At 45.7% G+C, this 24,817-nt stretch overlaps 2 protein-coding genes across 7 annotated transcripts in view; one reads left to right on the forward strand and one right to left on the reverse strand.

Annotated features, from left to right (window-relative positions):
* Positions 1-3,365: 3,365 nt before the first annotated feature.
* SDHC (succinate dehydrogenase complex subunit C) overlaps positions 3,366-24,817 on the reverse strand; it is a 53,193-nt gene continuing 31,741 nt past the window's right edge. For 3 of the 4 annotated variants that reach the window (XM_003999558.5, XM_045049446.1, XM_045049443.1), the window contains 2 exons: positions 24,163-24,326; positions 20,242-21,097 (listed from right to left, as the gene is read on the reverse strand). In XM_003999558.5, the coding sequence (XP_003999607.2) occupies positions 20,993-21,097; positions 24,163-24,326 (269 nt within the window). In that variant the 3' untranslated portion in view covers positions 20,242-20,992. Of the gene's footprint in view, positions 3,922-20,241; positions 21,098-24,162; positions 24,327-24,817 lie in introns of those variants that run through there. The other variant, XM_045049445.1, reaches the window with a different exon arrangement.
* On the forward strand, positions 14,178-18,636 carry CFAP126 (cilia and flagella associated protein 126). 3 transcript variants are annotated; one of them, XM_045049441.1, is made up of 6 exons: positions 14,178-15,420; positions 16,684-16,788; positions 16,903-16,965; positions 17,168-17,248; positions 17,727-17,903; positions 18,223-18,636. In XM_045049441.1, exons 2-6 carry the CDS (start codon positions 16,744-16,746, stop codon positions 18,559-18,561), a joined length of 705 nt encoding a protein of 234 aa, XP_044905376.1. In that variant the 5' UTR covers positions 14,178-15,420; positions 16,684-16,743; the 3' UTR covers positions 18,562-18,636. The 3 variants fall into 3 exon arrangements, with proteins under 3 accessions (XP_044905376.1, XP_044905377.1, XP_003999690.1); XM_045049442.1 differs by having other exon boundaries at positions 14,179-15,420; positions 16,684-16,965; positions 17,170-17,248; XM_003999641.6 differs by lacking the exon at positions 16,684-16,788 and having other exon boundaries at positions 14,184-15,420.

Genomic DNA, 24,817 nt, shown 5'->3' on the forward strand with positions numbered 1-24,817 from the left:
CCATGACCTGAGCTGAAGTCGGGACACTTAACCGACTGAGCCACCCCTTAACCCTTTTAAGTGTATAGTTCAAGAGCATTAAGTACGTTCATATTGCTGCATATCGGTCACGTCTTCCCATCTCCAGAAGTCCTGTCGTCTGGCAACACTGACCCTCCGGACCCATTAAACACCACCGTCCATCCCCCTCCTCCCAGTAGAATGGCCACCACCATTCAACCTCCCGTGTCCACGATTTTGACTAAGTTCCTCATATAAGTGCAATCATCCACTATTTGTCTTTTTGTGTCTGGCTTATTTCACTTAGCAGAATGTCCTCAAGGTTCATCCATGTTGTGACATGTGCCAGTTTCCTGCCTTTTCGAGGCAGAACAACACTCCTTCGTATAGGGTTCTTGATACTTTTTGTTATATTAAAAACTACCATCTCAAAGAGAATTATGATCTGGGGGCTGTCCTTTAGCGACATGCTCAGGGCAAGAAATACCCTTTCTCCATCAGCTATCTTCCTTGTCCATGGACTCCTAGAGAAATATGTTGCGTTTTGCACCCCAGAAGCATTGCCACAGCTAGTTAGTCCAATTTTTTTTCCCTCCAGAATTTCAGTGTCTGGAAGCTCACCTTTTTTTCCTTAAAATGTTTAAGTTTATTTATTTATTCTGAGAGAGAAACGGAGAGAATGGGCGGGAGAGGGGCGAGGAGAGACGGAGAAAGAGAATTCCAAGCAGGCTCCCCACTGTCAGTGAAGAGCCCGCCGATGAGGGGCTTGAACTCACCAACAGCGACATCATGAACTGAACCAAAGCCAAGAGTTGGACACTCAACCAAGGAGCCACCCAGGAGCCCCTGGAAATTCACCTTTTAAAGAGAAGAAGTGGGAGGCGCCTGGGTGGCTCGGGCCGCTGAGCATCAGGCTCTTGACTTTGGCTCAGGTCCAGCTCCCAGGGTCTTGGGAGCGAGCCCCACCCACGTCAGGCTCCGTGCTGAGCCTGGAGCCTGCTTAAGAGTCTCGCTCTCCCTCCGGCCTTCTCCGCTGCTCACGTGCTGCGTGCTCTCTGTCTCTCATAAAAATAAAAATGAAGAGAAGAAGTGCAGGCAGGGCAAAGAGAGGTGCAGGAATGGGCAGAAATAATTATTCCAGGGTGGCTCCCTGGACGGCATTCTCCAGCTAGCTGTGCGAAAGAGCCAAAGAGCCGAATTGAAGAGCTAGGTTTTGTAGGACCAGCAGTCGAACTTAGGAAACCAGACTGCCTTCCTTGCTTCTAGTATTGCGGTTGGGAAGTGCAAAGGGGACTGGAGATACACGCACTGACGTGGCAGCCCCCAACGTTCCTCACCAAGGGGAGGGCCACAGTGTGACGGAATGTGGAAGCCTGCGTGCCTAAGTCTCAGAGACCGGAGTAGACGCGGGGCGCCTGGGTGGCTCAGTTCGCTAAGCGCCCCACTTCTGCCCCGGCCCCACGCGGAGCTCGCGATGACCGCATGGAACCTGCGTGGGATTCTCTCTCCCTCGCTCTCTGCCCCTCCCCCCACCCGTGAACCTTCTCTCCAACGAAATAAATTAAAAAAAAAAAAAAAGGGAAGAAGAAGAAGTTCCACGTAAAGGCTTCCCTGCTGAGGGAGTTTCCAGCCGGGTAGTTTCCTGTAGGTGAGGTCAGATGAGAGCTAGGGTAGCCAGGACACAAGGGCCCTCCCATCCCCCTCCCCAACCCCCCACCCCCACCCCCAGGGGCCACTTTCAGGGTGGGCCAGGCTCTGCCCTCCCTGCCAGGAACCGGAGAGACCGTGCCAGGCCTTTCCCCCCATCAGTCTCTGGGAAGGCAAAGCGTTCACGCCTCTGATCATCGCGTCACTGGGGCTCTGGGGGAGTCTGGAGGGACGGCGGGGACGTCGGGAATTCATCCCCATGACGCCTAACCTGGCTCCTGAGAATCCCTACCCGGGCCGTCCACTTCTCCCCAGAAAAGCTATTGCCCCAGAGCACAGTGACGTCAGCATGTTAATCACCTCCTTCTGGCCCGAGGCGGTGGGAAACCTCCACCCACCGGAAGCTCAAGTTCCCCCCCCCCCAAGTCATCAAGGCTCTTACAGCCTCTCCAGTTAGTTCCTCGTCCCCCCGCCCCGACCCCTACTTCCTTCTAAAACTTGACTCAGCCCCTGACTCTTTGCTCAGTACCCTGCAGCACGTCCTCCTGCTGGACAGTCTGCTACCGACGTAATTTACAGACGGGGAGGCAGCGGAAAGTGGGCAGATTTCTTCCTTTGTGGCGCGGGGTGGCCGGGACTAGTTGTAAAACCAGCCTCCACTAGGGGGAGACTTCGCCTCACGAAAGACAAGGTGGAACTTTGTACCCAGGGGAAGCAGAGGTGTTAACTCGTCTATACAGCTTTTGTACTGTAGACACCTCTCTTAAAAAAAAAAAAAAAAAAAAAAAACCTCTTTTGTTAATGCAACTCATTTTTTTTTTTATTTTAGGAGTTGCTTTCGCTTTTAAACTAATTTTATAATTATGTAATTACATGGTTCCAAACTCTGCAAAAGAAGGCATAGTCAAAGTTTATCTTCTATCCCTGTCTTTTCCACCTTATTTCTTCTCTCTCCCCGGTCATCACTCTTTAATTATACCGTTTATTTTCCATCATTTTTATGTTAGAAATACTATTCACATGTCCGACACCTTGCTTTATTCACTTAGAAGTATTTCTTGATGATCATTCCATAGTAGCTTCTGCCTCCCTACTTTAAAAAAATTTTTTTTAATGTTTATTTTTGAGAGAGAGTGACAGAGAGAGAGAGAGAGGGAGAGACAGCGCGAGTGGGGGAGGGGAAGAGAGGGAGGGAGACACAGAATCCAAAGCAGGCTCCAGGCTCTGAGCCGTCAGCACAGAGACCCCACACAGGCCCAAACTGCCAGATCATGACCTGGGCCAAAGTTGGAGGCTCAACTGAGTGAGCCAATGAGGCGCACCTCATTGCTTTTTTTTTTGCTTTTTTTTTTAATTTTTTTTTTTTAACGTTTATTTATTTTTGAGACAGAGAGAGACAGAGCATGAACAGGGGAGGAGCAGAGAGAGAGGGAGACACAGAATCTGAAACAGGCTCCAGGCTCTGAGCTGTCAGCACAGAGCCCGACGTGGGGCTCGAACTCACGGACCGTGAGATCGTGACCTGAGCCGAAGTCGGACGCTTAACCGACTGAGCCACCCAGGCGCCCCCCTTTTTTTTTTCTTAAGTAAGCTCTACACTCAAGGTGGGGCTTGAACTCAAGACCCCAAGATCAAGAGTTGCATGATCTACCAACGGAGCCAGTCCCCTTTGCTTTTTTACAGTTGCATAGTACAGTCGTTTAGGTTGTTTCCGGCTGTTACAAATAATGCTGTGTTTAATAGTGCCCACTTCTTTTCATATTGTTTGCTGGAGTATCGTTGGGACAGATTTCTCGAAGTGGCATTGCTTAATAAAAAGGTATTGCTGGCTGTGGTCAGCCGGCCAGACATCGCCCAACTCCCTGTGATGGAGGTTGTACCGGTTTGCATTTCCACGCTCACCATGTCAGAGAACCTGTTTTCCTCACAGCCTGGCCGGCAGAGCGTGCTATCTACATTTTGGATTTTGGATTTATGCCAATCTCACGGGTGAGATACGATATCTCCATGTAGTTTTAATGTGCATTTTTTACAGTTGTAAACAATGTTGAACATTTTCATATGGTTCACAGCAATTTCCTTCTTTCTCTGTGAGATGTCTGATTGTATCTCTAGCTCGGTTTTCTCTTAGGTTATCAGGGTCTTTCTCTTCTGGCTTTCTTCTCTTTTTACCAGAGATGTTAACTCTTTGTCTATAATTTATACTGTTTTTCTCAGTTGACTTTTCACTTTGCTTTTTGTTGTCATTATGTATTAAAATCTGTCCTTCTGCATCTGTGGAGATAATCATATGTTTTGGTTCACTTTGGATCAATTAATAGGATAGATATTAGATTTCTTAATTTGATTGTCCATTTAAAAAAAAATTTTTTTTTAATGTTTATTTTTGAGACAATGCAAGAGACAGAGTGCAAGCGGCCGAGGGGCAGACAGAGGAAGACACAGAATCCGAAGCAGGCTCCAGGCTCTGAGCTGTCAGCCCAGAGCCCGACATGGGGCTCGTACTCACAAACCGCGAGATCACGACCTGAGCCGAAGTCGGCCGCTTAACCACTGAGCCACTCAGGTGCCCCTGATTGTCCATTCTTGCATTCATGGAGTTATCCATTTGGTCATGATAAATATGTGTGTGTGTGTGTGTGTGTGTGTGTGTGTGTGTGTGTGTGTGTATATATTGTAATGTGCTGTTGGATTCTGTTTGCAACGTTTTATATAAAATTTTGGGGGTTTTGTTGTTTTTATTCTTCTTTTAGAGAGAGAGAGAGTGCAAGCGGGGGAGAGGGACAGAGGGTGAGAGAATCTTAAGCAGACTCTGCATAAACACAGAGCCGGATGCGGCATGGGGCTCGATCCCACGACCCTGAGATCATGACCTGAGTGGAAACCAAGAGTTAGAAGCTCAACCCACTGAGACACCCAGGCGCCCCTATATACGATTTTTGCATCTGGGCGCCTGCTGGCTCAGTCAGAAGAGCGTGAGACTCTTGATCTTGGGGTCGTGAGTTAAAGCCCCATGTTGGGTGTAGAGATTACTTAAACAAAACTTTAAAAAAAGATTTTTGCATCATTATTAATAAGTGAAATGACCTATACTGTTCTTTTTTGTTATAGTCTTTGTCACGGTTCCAAAATTCAGGTTTGGGAATTCATAACTCATTTCATAACATCAATTTGGGAGTTTTCCTTCTTTTATCATTCTCTAGAATAGTTTAAGAAGGTTTTATTTTTTTATAGTTTGATAGAATCCCCTAGTGAAACTGTCTGAAACTGTTTTGTTATGTAGGAACTCTAGCTAGTAATTTTTTTTTTAATGTTAAATAGTCTGTTTAGACTTTCTGTCCCCACAGGGGTCAATTTTGTTAAATTGGATTTTTCTACAAAATTGTTCACTTAATGTAGATTTTCAGGGGTGCCTGGCTGGCTCAGTCAGTGGAGCGTGTGACTCTTGATCTCAGGGTCATGAGTTCAAGCCCCACGTTGAGTGTAGAGATTACTTTTAAAAATAAAACCTTGGGAAAAAAATTTAAAAAATAAAACCTTGGGGCACCTGGGTGGCTCAGTTGGTAAAGCATCTGACTTTGGCTCAGGTCATGATCTCATGATCTCATGGTCTGTGGGAGTCTGTGGGTTCGAGCCCTGCATCGGGCTCTGTGCTGACAGCTCAGAGCCTGGGGCCTGCTTCAGATTCTGTCTCCCTCTCTCTGCCCCTCCCCCGCTCATGCTCTGTCTCTCTGTCTCTCAAAAATGAATAATTTTTTTTTAATTTTAAATAAAATTTTTATTTTAAAAATTTTATAAATTATTAAAATATTGAAATTAAAATTTGAAATCTTAAAAAAATATTTTCAAATATATTTACAGAGAATATATATATATTTTTAATTTTATATATGAAATTTATTGTCAAATTGGTTTCCATACAACACCCAGTGCTCATCCCAAAATGTGCCCTCCTCAATACCCATCACTCACCCTCTCCTCCCTCCCACCCCCCATCAACCCTCAGTTTGTTCTCAGTTTTTAACAGTCTCTTATGCTTTGGCTCTCTCCCACTCTAACCTCTTTTTTTTTTTTTTTTTCCCTTCCCCTCCCCCATGGGTTCCTGTTAAGTTTCTCAGGATCCACATAAGAGTGAAACCATATGGTATCTGTCTTTCTCTGTATGGCTTATTTCACTTAGCATCACACTCTCCAGTTCCATCCACGTTGCTACAAAAGGCCATATTTCATTCTTTCTCATTGCCACGTAGTATTCCATTGTGTATACAGAGAATATTTTTAAAATTTCCTCTTCTATGTCTCATCATTTCTAATTTCATGTATATGTGCTGTCTCACCTTTTTCTTGAGTAGTTTAGCTCAGAAGTTAATTTTATTGTTCCCAAGAAACTGCGTTTATTAGTGTTACTTTCTGTTTCTGTTGCTTTTGAGCCCATTAATCTCTGCCTTTCTTTTTACTTATTTCTTCCTTCTGCTGGCATTGGTTTACTTTTTTTTCTAGTTTCTTGAGTTGTAATGTTTATTCACTCCTTTTTACTTTAATCCATATAGGTATTTAATGTCATAAATATTTCTCTGATAGCTGTTTTAACTATTTCCCAGAGATTCTGGTTTTCATTATTACTGTTTTCAAAAAGAACTCTACAATTTGTGTTGCATTTCCCCTTTGACCCAGGAGTGGTTTCACAGCATGTTTTTACATTTCCTGTTAGAAGAGCCTTTTGGGTTTTTTGTTGTTGATACCTTGTTATATTACACTGTGGCCAGAGACTACGATTTTATTTTTTTTTTTCCCCTTTGAAATTCACTGAGATTTTCTTGATGTGAATGTGCTACATTCTTGTGGATTTTGTGAATGCCTGAGAATGCATTTGGGGAAAAAGGGTATCCTGTATTACCAAGGTTCAGAGTTTCATGTACATTAAATCTTACTTATTATGTTATTTAGGTTTTCTACACCCTTACTAATTTCGTGCTCGCTGCATCTGAGAAGATTTGTTAAAATCTCCAATTATTGGTATGCCTATGTTTCTCCCTGTGTTACATCTAATTCTTTCTCCTTTTTTAAAATTGTGGTAGAACTTTCTCTCTTAAAACATTTTAGTCAGAACTCTCTTTTCCTGGATAGTTACAACTGTAATCCCTGCTTATGTTTAAAAAAAAAATTCTGGCCTGTTTTTGTTTTTGTCATTTATTTGTAGCCTTCCTGATTTTCCTCATCTCAGATGTGTTTCGTTGACACGGCATACTGTTGGATTTTGTTTCGTTGCTCGACGTGAAAATCATTTTCCTTTGATGGGCATGGTGGCCTTGTTAGTATATTTATTAACGTGATCAATATGTCTGACTTCAGATCTGTCTTAGTATGTGAAATTCGTTATATATTTTAGTTTTATGCCATGTGATCTCTTTCACATGTTTCCTCCGCTCCCTCCTCCCCCCACCCACCTTTTTTTTTAACATACTTTCTGGCATTTAGGAAGAGTTTATATTTTTGTTCTAATGGTCACCTTGATCCTAAAACTTTTATATAATACGTAAGTTCTCTCTCTTTTTGGCTATTGTCTGTGTGAGAACAGAGAAGCAATGGATATATTGGTCTCGACCCCTCCCATCCCTGTTTCCAGCACAGGGCTCCTAAAACCCTTGTAATTTCTTAAGTGATAAGGGCACTAAGAACATCTTTTGTGCTAATAGGTGATCTCTGACCTTAGTTCCGGACACAGGGCTCCTAAATCCCTTGGAATTTCCTGGGGAGTAGGAGTGTCTTTTGTTCTAATGAGGCGACTCTGAGTGGGCTCCTGGGTGAGGGGCTGGTCACCAGAAAGACAAGAGCCAAGATTAGAAGCCTGGACTTTTCAGGCCCACCCCCATTTCCCAGAGAGGGAGGAAGGGCTGGAAGTGGAGTTAGTGATTGATCATGTTTACCGGATGAAGCTTCCATCAAGATCCCAACAGTACAGGGTTTGGAGGGCTCTCCAGGTTGGCGAACACGGGGAGGTGCCGGTGAGGGGCCTGCCTGGAGAGGGCGGGAAGCTCCACACCCCTTCCCGCATCCCTTGCCCTAAGCATCTCTTCATCTGGGTGTTCCTCTGTGTCCTTAATCATATCCTTTTACGGGAGGCTGGTAAACAGTAAGTAAACAGCTTTCCTGAGTGCTGTGAGCCGCTCTACCAAATTAAACTCAAGGAAGGCGTCATGAGAACTTCTCGCTTATAGCTACCAGGTGACAATCTGGACCTTGCAACTGGCACCTGAACTGGGGGTGGCTGGAGAGGTGCGGTCTTGTGGGACTGAGCCCTTCGCCTCAGGGACCTGATACGATCTCTAGGTGGACAGTGTCAGAACTGAGTTCAATTGTAGGGCACCCAGCTGGAGGAGCCACAGATTTGCTTGGTGTGGAACCCACACACACATCTGGTGTCGGCAGTGGTGTGAACGTGGTAGCAGTGTGTTTGAAAAACTCCTAATATGGAGAAACAGCAAACCCATCTAGGAGTCTCTCCTTTAAAAAAAAAAAAAAAGTCTTGCTGAGGGGGTGCCTGGGGGGCTGTCGGCTGGGCCTCCGACTTCGGCTTAGGTCTTGATCTTGAGGTTCCTGAGTTCAAGCCCTGCACTGGGGCTGTCAGCACAGAGCCTGCTTTGGATCCTCTGCCCCTCCCGACTCATGCTCCCGATCTCTCTTTCAAAAATAAGGAAACATTTAAAACATTATAAAAAAAAATAAAAAGATTAAAAATCTCTTGCTGAGTACTTTTACACCTGCTAGTCCTAGCTGACATCTGTACCTGACAATCAGGACGCAGTCTACTTCTTAAATATTCTCCCTGAACTCTCCTCGCTGATGGTTGTACTACATTTACAGGGTTACGAAACCTGACATAAAAGAATACATATTACTGGTTTGTGGAGATTACATTTCAATACGCTGGAGAATAATCGTATCTGTTCTCAAAGGTAGGGCCACCCCGCGTGCTGTCCGAGCACATGGCTTAGCACATGGCACGCTGTGTCCATCACAGCCGTCGCTATTCTTAGTGGTGCAAGGACACGAAAGTTTGACTCTCGCCACTAGTGACACATATCGGTGTCTCCTCATGTTGGTTGCGTACAGTTTGTTCTCTAGATTCCTCATGAAGGGTTCTGATCAAGAATATTCTTTTCCGGTGTGTGTGGGGAGATGTAATAGTTTCCAATAGAGGGAGCCTTAGATTCCTCGCAGGAAGAAAACAGAATTGGCAATTTGTAATCTATAGAGAAACTTTGAAATAGCTTGTGTATTTGGGCCCTCCATTTCTTCTGTGCTGTGTCTAGAAGTGTACTATGTCTGGAACTCTGAGGGAATATACAGAAGCCAGGGGAGATAGATAGTTCAAGGTTGGGCCAGTACTCGGTGGGATAAGATCCTGTTAGCCCAGGAAAATAGCCACAAGCCAGGTTTCTCATCTAAGACTCACCGCCATCTGCCCCAGTAAAGTAGCATGAAGGTACCCTTGGAACTATCTGGAAGAAACCTTCGAGAGCTGATGGTAGGACCAGAGACAGTGATTCAGGAGGCCAAATTGTAATAGATAAGATACCCAAAGTTTTAGTCATAAGGGGTCACTAATGATTTTTCTGATTTAAAAAATTACCGTGGGGAGGGGGGATACATGAAAAGTATAAGTTGCTGACTTTTGGCTGTTATAAATTAGAAAGCACCAAATAAGGGAGTTTGTCTAACAATGCAAATTTTTGAGGGAGAAGTTGCTCTAGATCCCTTTAATTTCTGGGAAGGAGTATGGGGTGAAAGGAAACAACGTGGGAGATCTGATCAATCTATCAAGATTCCAAAATTTGCCTGACAACTCTGACACGTTGCTGGAGGGAGTGTAACCTCTTTGGAAGACAATTTGGCAATGTCTATCAAAATGCAACACCCTTTGGGCACCGGGCTGGCTCAGTCAGTGGAGCATCCAGCTCTTGACCTAGGGATTGTGGGTTCAAGCCCCACGTTGATGGGGAGAGTACCTCAAAATAAAATCTTAAAAAAAAAATGCAATACCCTTTGACTTGATAATTTCACTTCTATAAACATATCCCACAAATATACTCAGAGATGAAAAACAACACAAGTACAAAGTTATTCATCTCTGCATTGTTGTAATAGCAAGAAACAAACTAAATGTTCAATAATAGAACACTGATTAAAGTGTAATATATCATCCATGTAATACTATGCAGTTATAAAAAAGCAAGGAGGCTCTTGATACACTAATATGTAATGATATTCAAAATACATTTCTTTTAGGGGCGCCTCAGTGGCTTCAGTTGGTTAAGCTTCCGACTTTGGCTCAGGTCATGATCTCCCGGTTCATGGGTTCGAGCCCCATGTTGGGCTCTGTGCTGACAGCTCAGAGCCTGGAGCCTGCTTCGGATTCTGTGTCTCCCTCTCTCTGCGCCACCCCCCACCCCCACTCGCATGCTGTGTCTCTCTCTCCCTCTCAAAAATAAACTTTACATTTCTTTTCAAAATGTTTCTTAAAAAAAAATATATTTTTAAGTAATCTTCACACACAACGTGGGGCTCAGACTTACAACCCTGAGACCAAGAGTTGCATGCTCCATCAACTGAGCCTGCCTGGCACCCCAAAAATGTGTTTCTTTCTTCCTTTGTTCCTCCCTTTCATTTTTTCTTTCTTTCCTCTTTCTTTTCTTCCTTCTTTCTTTTCCTTTCTCCTTGAAAGTGCAAGCAGGGGAAAGAGAGAGAGAAAGAGAAAAGGAGAGAGAGAGAAAGAGAGAGAGAGAAAGAGAGAGAGAGAAAAAGAAAGAGAAAGAGAGAGAAAAAGAGAAAAGAGAGAGAGAAAGAGAGAGAGAAAAAGAGGGAGAGAAGGAGAGAGAGAGAGAGAGAAGGAGAGAGAGAAAAAGAAAGAGAAAAAGAGATAGAAAGAGAGAGAGAGAGGGAGAAAATCTTAAGCAGTCTCCGTGCTCAAGCATGGGGCCTGACTCAGGGCTCATTCCCACAACGCTGGGATCATGATTTGAGCCTAAATCAAGAGACAGATGCTCAACCAACTGAGCCACCCAGGTGCCTCCTAAATATATTTAATCTTAAAAGTAAGTAGTATAGCTTGCTATAATTATTGTAAAAGATAACAGTGATGAATAAAATACATGTTTGTATTTATTATTTCTAGTTTTTGTGTAGGCACAAACTACAAAGTGTAATTTGTAAAACTATTCAAGAACTGATCATTGGTTTTGGGAAAGCTATTCCTTATTTTTTAATCAATCAATTAATTAATTAATTTTCATGTATTTGTTTTTATTATTTATTTTTTTAATTAAAATTTTTTATCACTATTTTTTTTTAATTTAAATTCCAGGTACTTTTTTTTTTTTTAAGATCTACTGGTTCAAAGCAAAAGCAGGAAACTTTCACCTTCTATGGTCTCTCTCCACTTAAACTGACCAGTATTCTTTTTCTTCTTCCCAAATTCTATGACATTAGTTAAGACTCTTACTAGGTTGCAAGAAAGGTACAAGCCCAGGGTGCCTGGCTGGCTCAGTCGGAAGAGTGTGTGACTCTTGATTTCAGGGTCATGAGTTTGAGCCCCACATTGGGTGTAGAGATGACTTAAATAAATAAAACTTTAAAAAGAAAGGTAAAGCCTATGTTATTTCGGGATGATGGCTGCCAACGAGGGAACGCTGGCTTTCAGAGAGGAAGAAAGCACTCCAGGGAAAAACACAGATGGAGGAAAAGCAATCTCTCTTCGTGACCACGTCCTACCTTCTGCATTCTAGAGCCCTTTAAGACCCAAACATCTGCTATCTGGGCATATCAGATGTGTCTACCGCTCAAAATGAAGACTCTCCCCAGTTCACACCACAAGGGAACTGAGACACAGAAAGATGGAGTCACTGTCCAAGGTCATGTGTTCAGGCAAAGCCAGAATTTAAACCAGGCAGTTGACTCCAGGGTCCAGGCTGGTGGTCACCCTCAGCTAGAAACAATTTACACATTACCTACAGATACAAAGCAAACTTGTAACTCCACAGCAGGTGATCTGAATCCAAATGAAAGATTTCCTGCGGTCTAATTTCAGGCATCACAGAACTGAAGCAAACAATGAAAATATCTTGAGGCATATTTTGTGACTGGGACCCTTATGGGGCCTTCCAACTTTGAAAGAGTTAAATCTGGTCCCATGAAAGACCATCTCCTGTTCCGGAAGTCAACCGATCAATCTGAAGAAAGACTAAAATTTCAGTACAATTTTATGAGAAGCTTGAAAATTGCCTGTTATTATTTACAATTTCCTAGTCTTTGTGAAATTCTAACTGGAGAGTTGACACGGGTCCAAGCCCGGATTGGATTTTAAACAGACAACCTAAAATGGTTACCCTTCCCCCAAGAACAATAGGTTAGAGGATCCAGAAATAGACCTAAATAAATTAGGAAGTAAAATAAAGGTGGCATTTCAAGTCAGCAAGGAAACCACGGTATATTCAATGAATGATTCCAAGACAGCTAGTTAGGCATCTGGGGCCTGATCTCAGTCTAGTCACCAGAATAAATTCCAGGAGGAATTTAAAGCTAGGGGCACCTGGGTGGCTCAGTTGGTTAAGTGTCTGACTCTTGGTATCAGCTCAGGTCACGATCTCACGGTTCATGGGACTGAGACCACTTTGGGCTCTGCGCTAACAGCGTGGAGCCTGTTTGGGATTCTCTCCCTCTCTCTCTGCCCCTCCCCTACTTGGTCTCTCTCTCTCTCAATATAAATTTTAAAAAAATTAAATATAAAAAATGAAACTATGAACTATTTTTTTAAACATTCAAATTTACAAAAAGCCATTCAAAGCTTAAGATACAGAAGCACAGAAAGAGTAATCAATTTGACTGTGTAAATATTAAAAACACATCCATGGCCAAAAAAAAAAAAAAAAAAAAAAGCCCACAACAAAAAATTAAATGACAAGCACACTGGCAGGAAATGTTTGCACTGTTTGCAGCATATTTGACAAAAGAACTAATTTCCTTAATATATAAAGAGTTCAAGATTAATAAAAAATGATCAACAGCCCAATTGCAAGTGGCAAAAGACACAGAAGGTTATTTTCAGGGGAAAAAAATATGAGAAATAAAAAGGCTAATAAACATATGGGAAAAAATCATAATTGAAGAAATGCAAATTTAAAACAATGATAAGCCATGGTTTGTCCTTCTTTTTAAGCTTATTAATTAGAGAGAGAATAAGCAGGAGCAGGGGAGGGACAGAGACAGAGGTAGAGAGAAAGAATCCTGAGCAGGCTCCACTCTTTCAGCCCAGACCCTGATGCAGGGCTTGAACTCATGACCTGTGAGATCATGATCTGAGCTGAAACCAAGAGCTGGACACTCAACCGACTGAGCCACCCAGGCGCCCCCGGTGATTTACCGCGGTTTACCTCCAACTTTAAGACATAATATGGTGGAAGTGGTTAAAACTGATGGCTGTAGAGTCAGAATACCTGGGATGAAATCCTGGCTCTACTCCTTTCTGGGTATGCCCCGGTTTCCTTGGCTGGGGTGGTTACGAGAGCCAAGTAAGAAAATGTAATAAGAAGCAATTAAAACCGTGGCGGGTATATAGCAACTATGCTCGCTATTGCCAGATTGACAAAAACAGGAAAAACATTAGTAACAGTGTTAGAAAGAGAGTGGAGGACTAGCCCTCTCATGCACTTCCAGGAGATGTACAAACTGGCATAGTATCTTTGGCAACTTGACATTGTCCACTCAACGTTCTTTTTTTTTTTTTTTTAATTTTTCTTTCAACGTTTTTTATTTATTTTCGGGACAGAGAGAGACAGAGCATGAACGGGGGAGGGGCAGAGAGAGAGGGAGACACAGAATCGGAAACAGGCTCCAGGCTCCGAGCCGTCAGCCCAGAGCCCGACGCGGGGCTCGAACTCACGGACCGCGAGATCGTGACCTGGCTGAAGTCGGACGCTTAACCGACTGCGCCACCCAGGCGCCCCAGTCTACTCAACGTTCTAAATGCACAAGCCTTTTGACTTTCCGATTCACGTTTAGGAACATGTCCTATCAATCCCGTACGTTCGTAAGAATACATACAGGTCTATCTATATCTATTCATAAAGATATATATGCATATATAGATTTTCATTGCAAGCACGTCTATAACAGCAAAAGGCTGGAAATAACCTAAATGGTCAAGGAGTTACGACAGCAATAGTAACAGTAATTGCCTCTGAGGAGCAAGACTGGGGGTTGAAGTCAGGTGGAGACTTGACATCCTTCTGTAAAACTGGAACTCCCCCCACCCCCAGTACATTACTTCTCCCATTAAACAACAACTAGTTAATTCTTAAAAATAAGAATGCGGTCATCAGATAATTACACCTCTATCAGAAGAGCGAACCAGCTGAAGGCAGAAGTTCCATGAGAAATGCAGTTGCTTAACTGTCACTGTGCTTTCAGGACCACAAAGGGTAGCCTAGAGCACACTCCTTGGTTCTTAATGGTATCACCCTAGGGTGTTGAGGACCGCAGGGAATGAGCACACACGTCCTTTCCAGACTTCAGGTTATCCCGGGGTTAACTGCCAGAGCCTACAGAACCAAGGCTCTTTGTACCTCCAATTCTAGAAGCGCAGGAGTGTTCTTATACCCGGTGTGTTGGTTGGGGTGATGACTTGGGTGGGGGTGGGGGGAGAGGAAGGGAGAAGGGACTGACGACTCTCCCTTATGACGCTCTCTTGGTTCTCTATCGTTTCTTTGAACAACTGACTTTTTTCATCTTAACACCTCATGTATAAACAGACTTTACAACTTATGTGGCAGTGCCACTTTCTCATGAATTCTGACAACCCAGTAAACGGATATGCTGATGCCATTTTACAGGAGTCTCAGAGGGTTTGCCCAGTCCCGCAAACGTTAGGTTTGTGTCCTGGCACCACCACTTAATTCCCCAAATCTGGTGCCTTCCACACCATGGTTTTCTCGCCATCCCTGCCCGATCTCCCACCACCGGCTCCTGATCCTACCCAATCCCTGCCAACACCAAGTATCTGTGTTCTTAGGTCCTGAGATTCTGAAGTGATGGAGGAGACAGGAGCCATTTCAGGACAAAGGACAAGAGATGCTTTTTCCTTCTGGGGATAAATCTAAGTCGCGTTTTAAAACATTATTCCTCTGAGAAAACGAAGTAGGGGGCCTATAAACAGTTGCCCCCGTACTGAGTACCTCCTATGCAATGACACTGTTTAGACACTTTGCGCTTTATCTCATTTACCCTGTAAAGGGAGGCCCTGTTATCTTCACAATACAAATGAGTCTACACGAGTTTAGAAGGGAGGGTGGTGCCTGGGTTGCTCGGTCGATTAAATACCCAGCTTTTAGTTTCGGCTCAGGTCACGATCTCATGGTTCAAGGGGTTCAAGCCCCATGTTGGGCTCTGTGCTGATAGTGCAAAGCCTAATTAGGATTCCCTCTCTCCCCCTCTCCTGCTCACTCTCTCTCAAAACAAACTTCAAAAAAAAGTTTTTTTTAAAGAAGAGAGAGGGCTGCTATTTAGCTAATTTTTTCATGTTTATTTACTCTCTCACATCCCTAAAACGAAAATGAACCTAAGTGTCACGGGAAAGGTTGGAGCAGTGTCATCGGAGAAAGCGAAGAACAAGTAGAAGGGACCGGCAGTCCCGGAAGGTCTGCCTTCTGCAGTTGCCAGGCAACAAAGGTAAACAGCGAAAGTGGCAGGATCATGGCCACCAACTACAGTGCGAACCAGGTAAGCTCTTTTCCCATCTCTAACATTTCATCTTGCCTTCCAGACTCCAAGTTTGGACTGACCCTCCCATGGGATTCTGATTATTGAATGGACAGCTCAAAGTGGGGTGAGACTATTTTTCACCTCCTTAGCTCCTCAGGGTAGAGGGCCCAATGACGAGCAAAAGGTATGTCAGGGTTAAGTTTGTAGGATCTAAACAAGAGGTCAGCAAGTCTTTTTTTCTGTAAAGGGCAAAGGGATAAATATTTTATTTTTAGGGCCAAGAGACACAATCAGAGATATTATGTGGGTACTTACATCAGCAAAATATTTTTCCATAAAATTTTGACAAGATTGAAAATATAGTAACTGCATTTTTTTGGTAATACTAATGAAAAAATGATTTTTTTTATAGATCGTGTTTATTTTTTTTAAGTTCGAGAGAGACTGAGGCAGCACCAGCAGGGTGGGGGAGGGAGAGAGGGAGAGAGGGAGGGAAGGAGGAAGGGAGGGAGAGAGAGGGAGAGAGAGAAAATCCCAAGCAGGCTCCGCACTGTCAGCACAGAGCCCAATATGGGGCTGGAACTCATGAACTTGCAAGATCATGATCTGAGCCGAAACCAAGAGTCGGGTGCTTAACTGACGGAGCCATCCAGGAGCCCCCCAAAAATGGAATTCTTATGGGATGAGAAAACATTTTAGTTAATTGGGATACAAAGCTAGTGTTACCTTTTATCATATCAATCGCAAATATTCATCTATAAAAACCATTCTTAGCTTTCTCAGGTCATCCCAAGACAGACTGGAGGATGGATTTGGCCCACGGGCCAGTTTGCTGACCCCTGTTCTAGATCAGGGGTCCCAGTAAAAAGATAATGCGAGTCGCAACGTAATTGAAAATTTTCTAGTAGCTACATGAAAAAAATTAAAAAGAAATCAAATTAAGTTTATTTTGAGAGAGAGAGAGTGTGTGTGTGTGTGTGTGCGCGCGCACGTGACCAGGGGAGGGGCAGAGAGGGGCAGAGAGAGGATCCCAAGCAGGCTCCGCACTCTCAGCACAGAGACCAATGTAGGGCTCGATCCCATGATCCAGGAGATCATCACCTGAGCTGAAATCAAGAGTAGGATTCTCAACTGCCTGAGCCACCCAGGTGCCCCCGAAATAAAATTAATTTTAATGATACACTTAGTAAGTCCAAAATATTATTTTAATGTTTAATCAATATTTTAAATGTCTGCATTCTCTTTTTTGTACTGTCTTCATTGTATTTTCTATTTCCAAAGCACCTCCATTCAGACTAGTCACGTTTCAAGTGTCCATTAGCCACATGTGGCTAGTGGCCCATGTTGAACAGCACACATCCAGACCAAGAGTACATCCCTTCTACAGTGAGTTAAAGCCTTCAGGTCTTTGGTCCTCCGCTCTCAAGGACTCGCCTAGTTATCATTTCCTGGGCATGGGGCCTTTGAGCCTCACAGAGATTCTCGTCTTTCTCTCCACAGTATGAAAAAGCTTTCTCACCCAAGTATCTGCAGAACTGGTCTCCCGCCAAGCCAACAAAAGAGGTATTCATGGGCAGGGCTCCTGCAAGGCCGGTTTCTGATTCTTTACCCCATGTTCTCTGTCACTGACTGGCACCGAACTCCTTTAGCCTGTTCTAAAGTCTAAGACCCTCCTCTCCCTCAGCCCTTACCTCAAGCCCCTAGGACACCTTCTCTCTTTTCCACTCCATTTTCACAAACGCTTCTCTCCTCGCTTCTACCCTAGAGAATTTCTTCCCACGAAGGCTACACTCAGTTTATCGCCAATGATCGTGGCCATCTGCTGCCCTCGGTGCCCCGTTCCAAGGTGAGATACTGATCTCCATTCCTACTGAGAAAGGTAAAGAACTGAGGCACAGAACTGGGGTGACCGAGACTAGAGGTTTGCAATCTAGCACAGCCACTATCTGGAAATTAAAATTCCATCTAATTCACCACTGCAACACGACCACCCCCAAACTGCCAGTTTATCCAACATGACAGAGTGAGCACCCAGAATTCCTTACACTGATGAACACCTTCACGTGATGATACTTACGCAGTGGGCACTCTGCCAGACTTAGCCCAAGCACACAGGATTTAATTTAGGCCCTCAGAGTTAATATGCTGAAAAAAATAAGAGTGGCCTAAATAAGAAAGGGGGTAAGGTGAGGGTGGGGAGGCTGTGTCTCTGACTGATTTCGTCGCCACGCCTCCTGAGGGTGGAAGGGAGACAACAGACCTGCCAACAGGTGCGGTACTGGGAGTGGGGACCCTGCCGCAGGACCGCGTCGTCTTCCTTTTAGGCAAGTCCTTGGGGATCCTTCATGGGCACCTGGCAAATGCCTCTGAAGGTGCCCCCCGCCCGGGTGACCCTGACCTCCCGCACGGTGGCTGGTGCTGCCTCCCTCACCAAGTGGATACAGAAAAATCCGGATTTACTCAAGGCCTCCAACGGGCTGCGTCCTGAAATCTTCGGCAAGGTATCTATTCCTCCCACCCAACCTCAAATCCTATTATCCCCCCTTCTTTTCAACCTCAAAAATGCCTCTTGTTACGGCATCACTATCCCAGCAGGGGGAGCCTCTAACCAGCTCTGTCTTAGCCTGTCTAGTCCCCGTCTAAGGGGAGGAGCTAATGACATTTTACGCCCTCCCCCCCCCCCCCCCCCAGTGTAAAATGACCTGATCTGACCTTTTGTCCATGGTACGGGGATAAAGGGAGCTAGAATTCTAAGGATTCTAAGGACCAGGAACGATCTAGGCCTGACCAGAAACATAACTCTTGCATTCTACCCGACAGCCTCACGACCCAGACAGTCAGAGGAAACTCGGGAAGTGGATCACAAAGACCGTACAACAAGCACCAAGTCCCATCATAATCCCAAACTCCCCACCTGTAAACCTCAGTTCCCCAGACCAACCCCAAAGCTTACACCCCTCTGCAGGTCACACTCCAGGCCCCCAAAGCCCAGCCATCTCTCCCAAGAGCCCACCTGGGAGCCCGCGCATGCCGGAGCATTGGGCAGGTCCTAATTTAGCTGAGGTCCAGACGTACAAACCTGGAACTCCGGAGACACCCAGGGACCCCACTGAGAAAACCTGTCTGGAGACTGAGCGAAGGAAGCAAGACCCCTGGTGAGGGATATAGAATGGGGAAATTTCAGGGTGGGAATAAAGGTACGTTTGGAAAATAAACATCATTTGTTGAATCTTTTACTGACTCGGATGTTTTCCTCCTGTTATGGTTGCCCCCGGTAACCCGTTAGTAGGAGGAGGGTTGGAGGAAACAGAATAGGAATAAGAACATGACAGGTGCTTGAGGTGGAATACGTTTTTACACAGGTTGAGTCACTTATACTCCAAAAGTGACCAAGAGTAAGTTGGTCTGCTAATCGTAGCAAAAGAAATCTCAAACCACCAGTCCCTCACTGCCACCCCTCATTTTTCACCCCGAGCATTCCTACTACAACTTCTGGGTCGGAAGTACAGGCGTTGAGTAGAGGCTGCATGCGTGTGTCTGGAGAAGATGGGGAAGAAAAGGTAAGGAAAGCCAGACACGGGCAGAAGACACTACCCTTGTGCAAGACTTCACACCTGAGGATGGTGAACACACCAGGAAGACAAACTAGAGAGAGCTACAAAAGTGAAACTCAAGCAAACGTACATCCATAGTTTGAAAACTGAAGATACAAAAGTGATTAGAAGACAGAGGGGGGAAAAAACCCCTAATAAACAAAGAGAGATGGTAAGTAGGAATTGAGGGCAGAATAACAAACTTAATGACCACTGGACCCCAACCCCAACCAGTCAAATGGTTAAGAAGCCACCAAAAAAGTTAAGATCTGCTTCCCGGCTTCTAACACCTGTTTACCATTCTCCTGTTCTGCATCGTCCTGGTGCTGACTGTTCAATGCAATGCCCTTGCCGAACCTTTCCCGGTTCCGATGCCAAAACCTTCCCTCATGGACATTTGTCCCTCACTCCAAGGACAAGGACAAAGGACATAGGGTTTAAGCGGGAGGAAGGCTACAAAGACTCTTCAGGGCTAGCTGCACAAAAAGGGAGAAGCAATCCGCGTGGAAAGCCAAAGACCCCTTGGGGGCCGGGAGGAAGACTCTTGTGGCAGCAGGTCCCCGCGGTCTTGGCTTAAGCGAGGTCTTCCTGCCCAACGGCCACCAGTTACACAGTCCCTGTTCCTCCTCTCCAATCCACAGCATTAACCAGTTGGCCAACAAGTCAGACAGACAAGACAGATGTTACCCCCGAGTTTCCAAAGAATATCAAAACAGCACTCCCACCAAGGGAGTTAGGGACCCAAGAGCCTGGCTCATATAGATTTTCAAAGCAGCAAGTCTTCCCATTAAATTATAAATTTTTGCCGGGTCTTGAATAATCCCTCCTGTCTCGTCTCTGCCCCCCTTTCTCTCCCAGTCTATGTACCCAGCTCATGATCCCTCAGCTGCCACCTCTGGGGCTCTGGCTCCCTTCCTGGCTCCCAGTGTGCTGAACTGCACCAGGAGGTTTATAAGCAGTTCTCAGCGGGATTCTGGAGCCTGTGGTAACGCCGAGCTTCCACATGCTAAGCTTCCTTTCTCTTGCTCCTTCCGTCTCTGAGGCTTCTGTATGATATTCGATCTCTGGCTACTTCCATTTGATTCCCTAAAGACCGTTCCAGTGGTCAGTGGCAGAGGGACGAGCGGTTTCCCTCCTGTGAAAGGTCAGATTGGGGGATGTGAACGCCTGAGAGCAGAGGGAGTGGGGAGGAAACTGGCTCCTCCCCGACCGCCGTTCTCTGGGTTTCTCTGGATTTCAAGGAGAGTCAAAGACAAAACGATTTTTTTAATTCAGTTTCAGAAAAAGATGCCCTACGAACTTGGATTAGCAAAGAGGCTCATTTTTCCAGAAATGCAGGGGGGAAAAAATAACCCTTCACAGGTTCAGCGATAACTTTCTGGGTCTTCCTTTTGCATCAAGAGCTGTGTATCTCCCCCCACCCCCCGAGCACCTGCTTCAAGAGTCAACTGACTCTCTTTATCTCCCTCTAGCTGGGGCAGGCTAATTCCCCACCACCCCCACCCCTCTGCTTTCGGTCATGCTGTGTGGGCGCTGAAGACCCTGGGCTCTGACCAGTGAACAGAACTGTCCTTTAAGCTAGCAACCCACAGGCGGTGGCGCCCACAGCCCCATTCCCGGTCCCCGTGGCAGAGGCCACAGAGCTGGCATTGTTTCCACTGTCTCAGGAAGAAGGAGCCAAAAGCTGACCGTCAGCACAAATCAAGGCCCAATATGGACAGAGAATGAGGGCTCCCAGGCCCGGAGCAGGCTGTAGGCTGGGGCAGGAAAAGGGAGTTTTTGAGTCATTCCCTCTTTAGAAACGAGGGGAAACCGGGCCCTTTCCCACTGCCATGGCTCTATAAGGTATCTACTGGTACTGAGCTCCAAGGGGATGTGCGAGCACAAAGGGTCTGAGGAAATCAGGAGAACTGCGCCTCGGCGGGAGAAGAGAGTCACCAACAGGAAGACAGGTCAGTGAATCATTTATGGGAAGACAATGCTGGGAACTTCACTCTTCACATGGCTGCCAGCCCTACAGAGGACAACACAGTAAGAACCAAGACAGCCACTCCAGACTGGTACAGCTGGGGGATCTTCAGACCTTTCCCGAGGTCCCACATCTGCAGAAAAAAGAAAAAAAAAAAAAAAAAAGAAGAAGAAGGAGAAGAAAGCAAGGAAGAAAGGATTTCAGCAATCAGGGTCCTGGCTACTGTCCTTTCTGACACAGGAGCCCCACCTCATGGAGGGCAACCGCCCTCAGCCCGGGTCAAGGGGGAAAGCGCTTCTCTCACACCCGACCCACCTCCACCTTTCTCAAAGCCCGTGCGACATGGCACCCACCACCCCCTTCTCCCGGGGACAGGAAAGGCATCCTCAGCCCCTACATACAGAAGCTTGCAGACTGAAGAGATGTAACTTTCCCTCGTGACACCACCACCAAATCAGTGTTTCCCCAAGTGTGTCCCTCCACAAACTAGTCCCTCAGAATGCTGAAAGTTACTGCACGAAAAAACTTCTATGGTCAAGTGAATTTGGTGGCCATTTAGCTGCAAGACTTCTGAAACAACTTATTGACGTACAGCGCGAAGCTCCACAACGGGGGCGCACTACACGTGATTCCTCAGACACAGTGGCTCACGGGACCCCCGCTGAGAAGTCACATCTGTCAGAGAACCAGTACCCTAAGAAAATACTCTGGGATCTAGAACACGACGTCTCAGTTCTGTTTGTCAGTATATTTATAGCGAAAGTTCACGAAAGAATAAGCGGTATTTACCATTATCGTGTATGTGCTACGTTCTGTATGCCGCATCCTACTAAATTCCTGTTTTGTTGTTTTTTTAAGAACCTCTACGCCCAATGTGGGGCTTGAACCCACGACCCTAAGACCAAGAGTCACACTCTCTACTGACTGAGCCAGCCGGGCACCCCTAATTTCTGGTTTTGTGGGTAATAACCCACTAACCTGATTTTCTACCCATTGCAACAAAAACCAGGGGTTTAAAAACACTGATCTCGACTCTCTTGTACCCCAGGGTCACTAACATACTGTACTCTGAGTCACTAAAAGATCCCCTAGGGCAAAAGCAGAATTTCTAGGTTCTACACTTTCCACACTTGGCTGCCCCCTGCACAGCACCAACGCCCACACTCTGGGTTAAGCTAAGTCAGGAGCACTTCAGAGAAAAGTCAGGGAGAGCCCAGCACGGGGTCAGGGAGTAGGAGTCAGGCCTCTCTCTACCTGGACCAGATTAGGAGTCAAACAGATTCCACATAGAGCTGTTCTGCTTACATAGGAACGGTGTTTTACCAACAAAAAAACCCAAAACAAAACAAAACAGAAAAAAGGAGCCCTACTGGCTGGTAGTGATGGAGGGACACTCTCAGAACGCCAGAGACCCTGTCACTTCTCAGTCTCCTACATCAATGCCACTGACCACGCCCCATCAGGTCTTCAGGGAAGGCAGCTATCAGGCTCAGAGAGGCTCAGAGAGGCTCAGAGGGCGAGAGCTGGCACTGCCTGCAGAGTAGACCAAATCCTGTCCCACACTCAGAGCCAGCACTCGCAGCAAGAAAAAAAATAAAAGCAGATTTAAGGGCTTAAGAAAAGCCTTTAGGCTCCCCACTGTGTCAACAAAGAGATTACCATTACAGGCAGGAACCAGGGCAGAAAAACCTTGACTGCATTCTGAGATTTTGCAAGACCTCTTCCCCTAACCCCCCCTCTTACTGAGACCAAAGCAGATACACGGCAAACCCCGCCTGAGCCAGGATGTGACCAGAGGAAGCCGATCGGCTGATTTTCATTAGAGAGATGTGTTCTGCGGAATAAGAAGTCATTAATGGAAATGCCCTCCTTCCCTATCCCCTCCCAGGGGGCAGTGAAGTCATTGTGAATCAAACTGAACACCACCCCAGGGAACAGTTGATAGATACACTTAATTAAATAGGTCATTCAGTCCCTCACTTTTCTGATTCCATTAAAGTGTCTTTTGGACCAGACTGAAATTTAGAAAGTGCTTGTCTCTAGACTCTGATGTGGAAGGTTTAAAGGTCACATTAAGGCAAAAGTATCCATCTGGCAGATGACTCAGGTTCAGAAGGAAGGAAGATGAGAAACAATGGAATCAAAATTGTCTTCCTGGGAAAGAAAGCAAGGCTGGGGTAGGGAGATCACAAAATCTTAAAACGCTGGAGGAGAGACTAATCTCTGGCCCGGGGCAGGCATGATTAAGCTTTAATCCCTTTATAAAATAGAGATGGAAACACTAGTTTTGAACTGACCCAAAGGTCACACAGGAGGCAACACCAGGACAGCTTTTAGGCCATCAACAAATTTTTAACCCCAATATTAAAATCTGGGATCCTAGCTACCCAGCTGCTGTTAAAGGTGGCCCCATTCTCTCTAACAGCTTAACAAAAGACCAAAAACAGTTCGGGCATCTGGGCGGCTCAGTCGGTTGGGCGGCCGACCTCAGCTCAGGTCATGATCCTGTGCTTTGTGGGTTTGAGCCCCGCGTCCGGGCTCTGTGCTGACAGCTCGGAGCCTGGAGCCTGCTTCGGATTCTGTGTCTCCCTCTCTCTCTGCCCTCCCCCACTCACACACACACCCTATCTCTCTCAAAAATAAACACTAAAAAACAAAAACAAACAAACAAAAAAAAACAAGCACTCCACCCCTTATTTCCAGTTAAAAAAAAAGAACAGTCAACGCGATCCGATGTTAAGATAACAGAAGTTAACAGAAGTTAATATATTTGACTCCAGCAGTTTGTCACCTGGATTGACAGGAATCAGCAACCATCTAGCTCATAACTGAAACCCCAGGCTCTAGAACAGAGGCTGACACACAGTAGGCGCCAGTTAATTACGCGTGTACTAAGTACGCCTCCTAGGCCAGAGGGACGTCCTGGCTTCAGGGGTCTCTTGTAGTGACGTGCCTCACACAACGGACGAGTTCGCAGTGAGACCAAGCAAGGGTCTGGCTGGCCTACACCCAGTGCTCGGCGGGGCTGCCGAGCAGGGCACGGGACCCGGGGACCCGTTGAGCTTTCCCCAAGAGGCCCCCGGGCAAAGGTCAGCACAACTAACTTCAGGGGCAGCACCAAACCCAGGCAACAAAGGAGAGAACCCTACGTTCCCCTATATTCCCTTCACCCCGAAAGCGCGTAAACAATGAACTTACCAAGTGTCGGATCCCATTCCAGGTGTGATACATGAGAGGGAAGACAAGAGCGAACTTGGCTGTGTAGATCAGCGATGGCCCCAGACACAGGGACTTGACAAGTTCCAGATGGGACTCAAAGTTCCCAGGGACCAAGAGGGCCGACAAACCAAACAGAGAGACCCCTGAGGAGAAAACCAAATGAGCCCATTAGAGCTGCCCACCCGCTACGGCTAACATAACACATAAAACTGGTTCTACGACAGCCCCTGGCACCTGTCGTACAATTCTCACCCATTCTGAAACGGCAAGATTTAAACTAATGCTCGAGTCTGTGGTGAGCGGGAGGCTGCCTGGCACCTGACCCTAATCTCTGAAATCTGCCACACACGTTAGCACATTATTCCTCCTGTCAACATCCCTACAAGAGCGACACCTGCCACTCCAGAAGTCACCTTCTGACTGCATCTAGATTATCATCTCAGGAAGGAAAAAATAAAAACAGGATATTCAGTCCTATGTCAAGACTGAGAAACATTTTTTAAGTCGTTCAAATCTCTACCACACACACACACACACACACACACACACACACACACACACAATGTAACTCAAAATGGATCAGAGAGCTAAATGGAAGAGCTAAAACAGTAAAACTCTCAGGAAATCACGGGAG

Source organism: Felis catus, chromosome F1, assembly GCF_018350175.1.
Source record: "Felis catus isolate Fca126 chromosome F1, F.catus_Fca126_mat1.0, whole genome shotgun sequence".
Lineage (NCBI taxonomy): Eukaryota > Metazoa > Chordata > Mammalia > Carnivora > Felidae > Felis > Felis catus.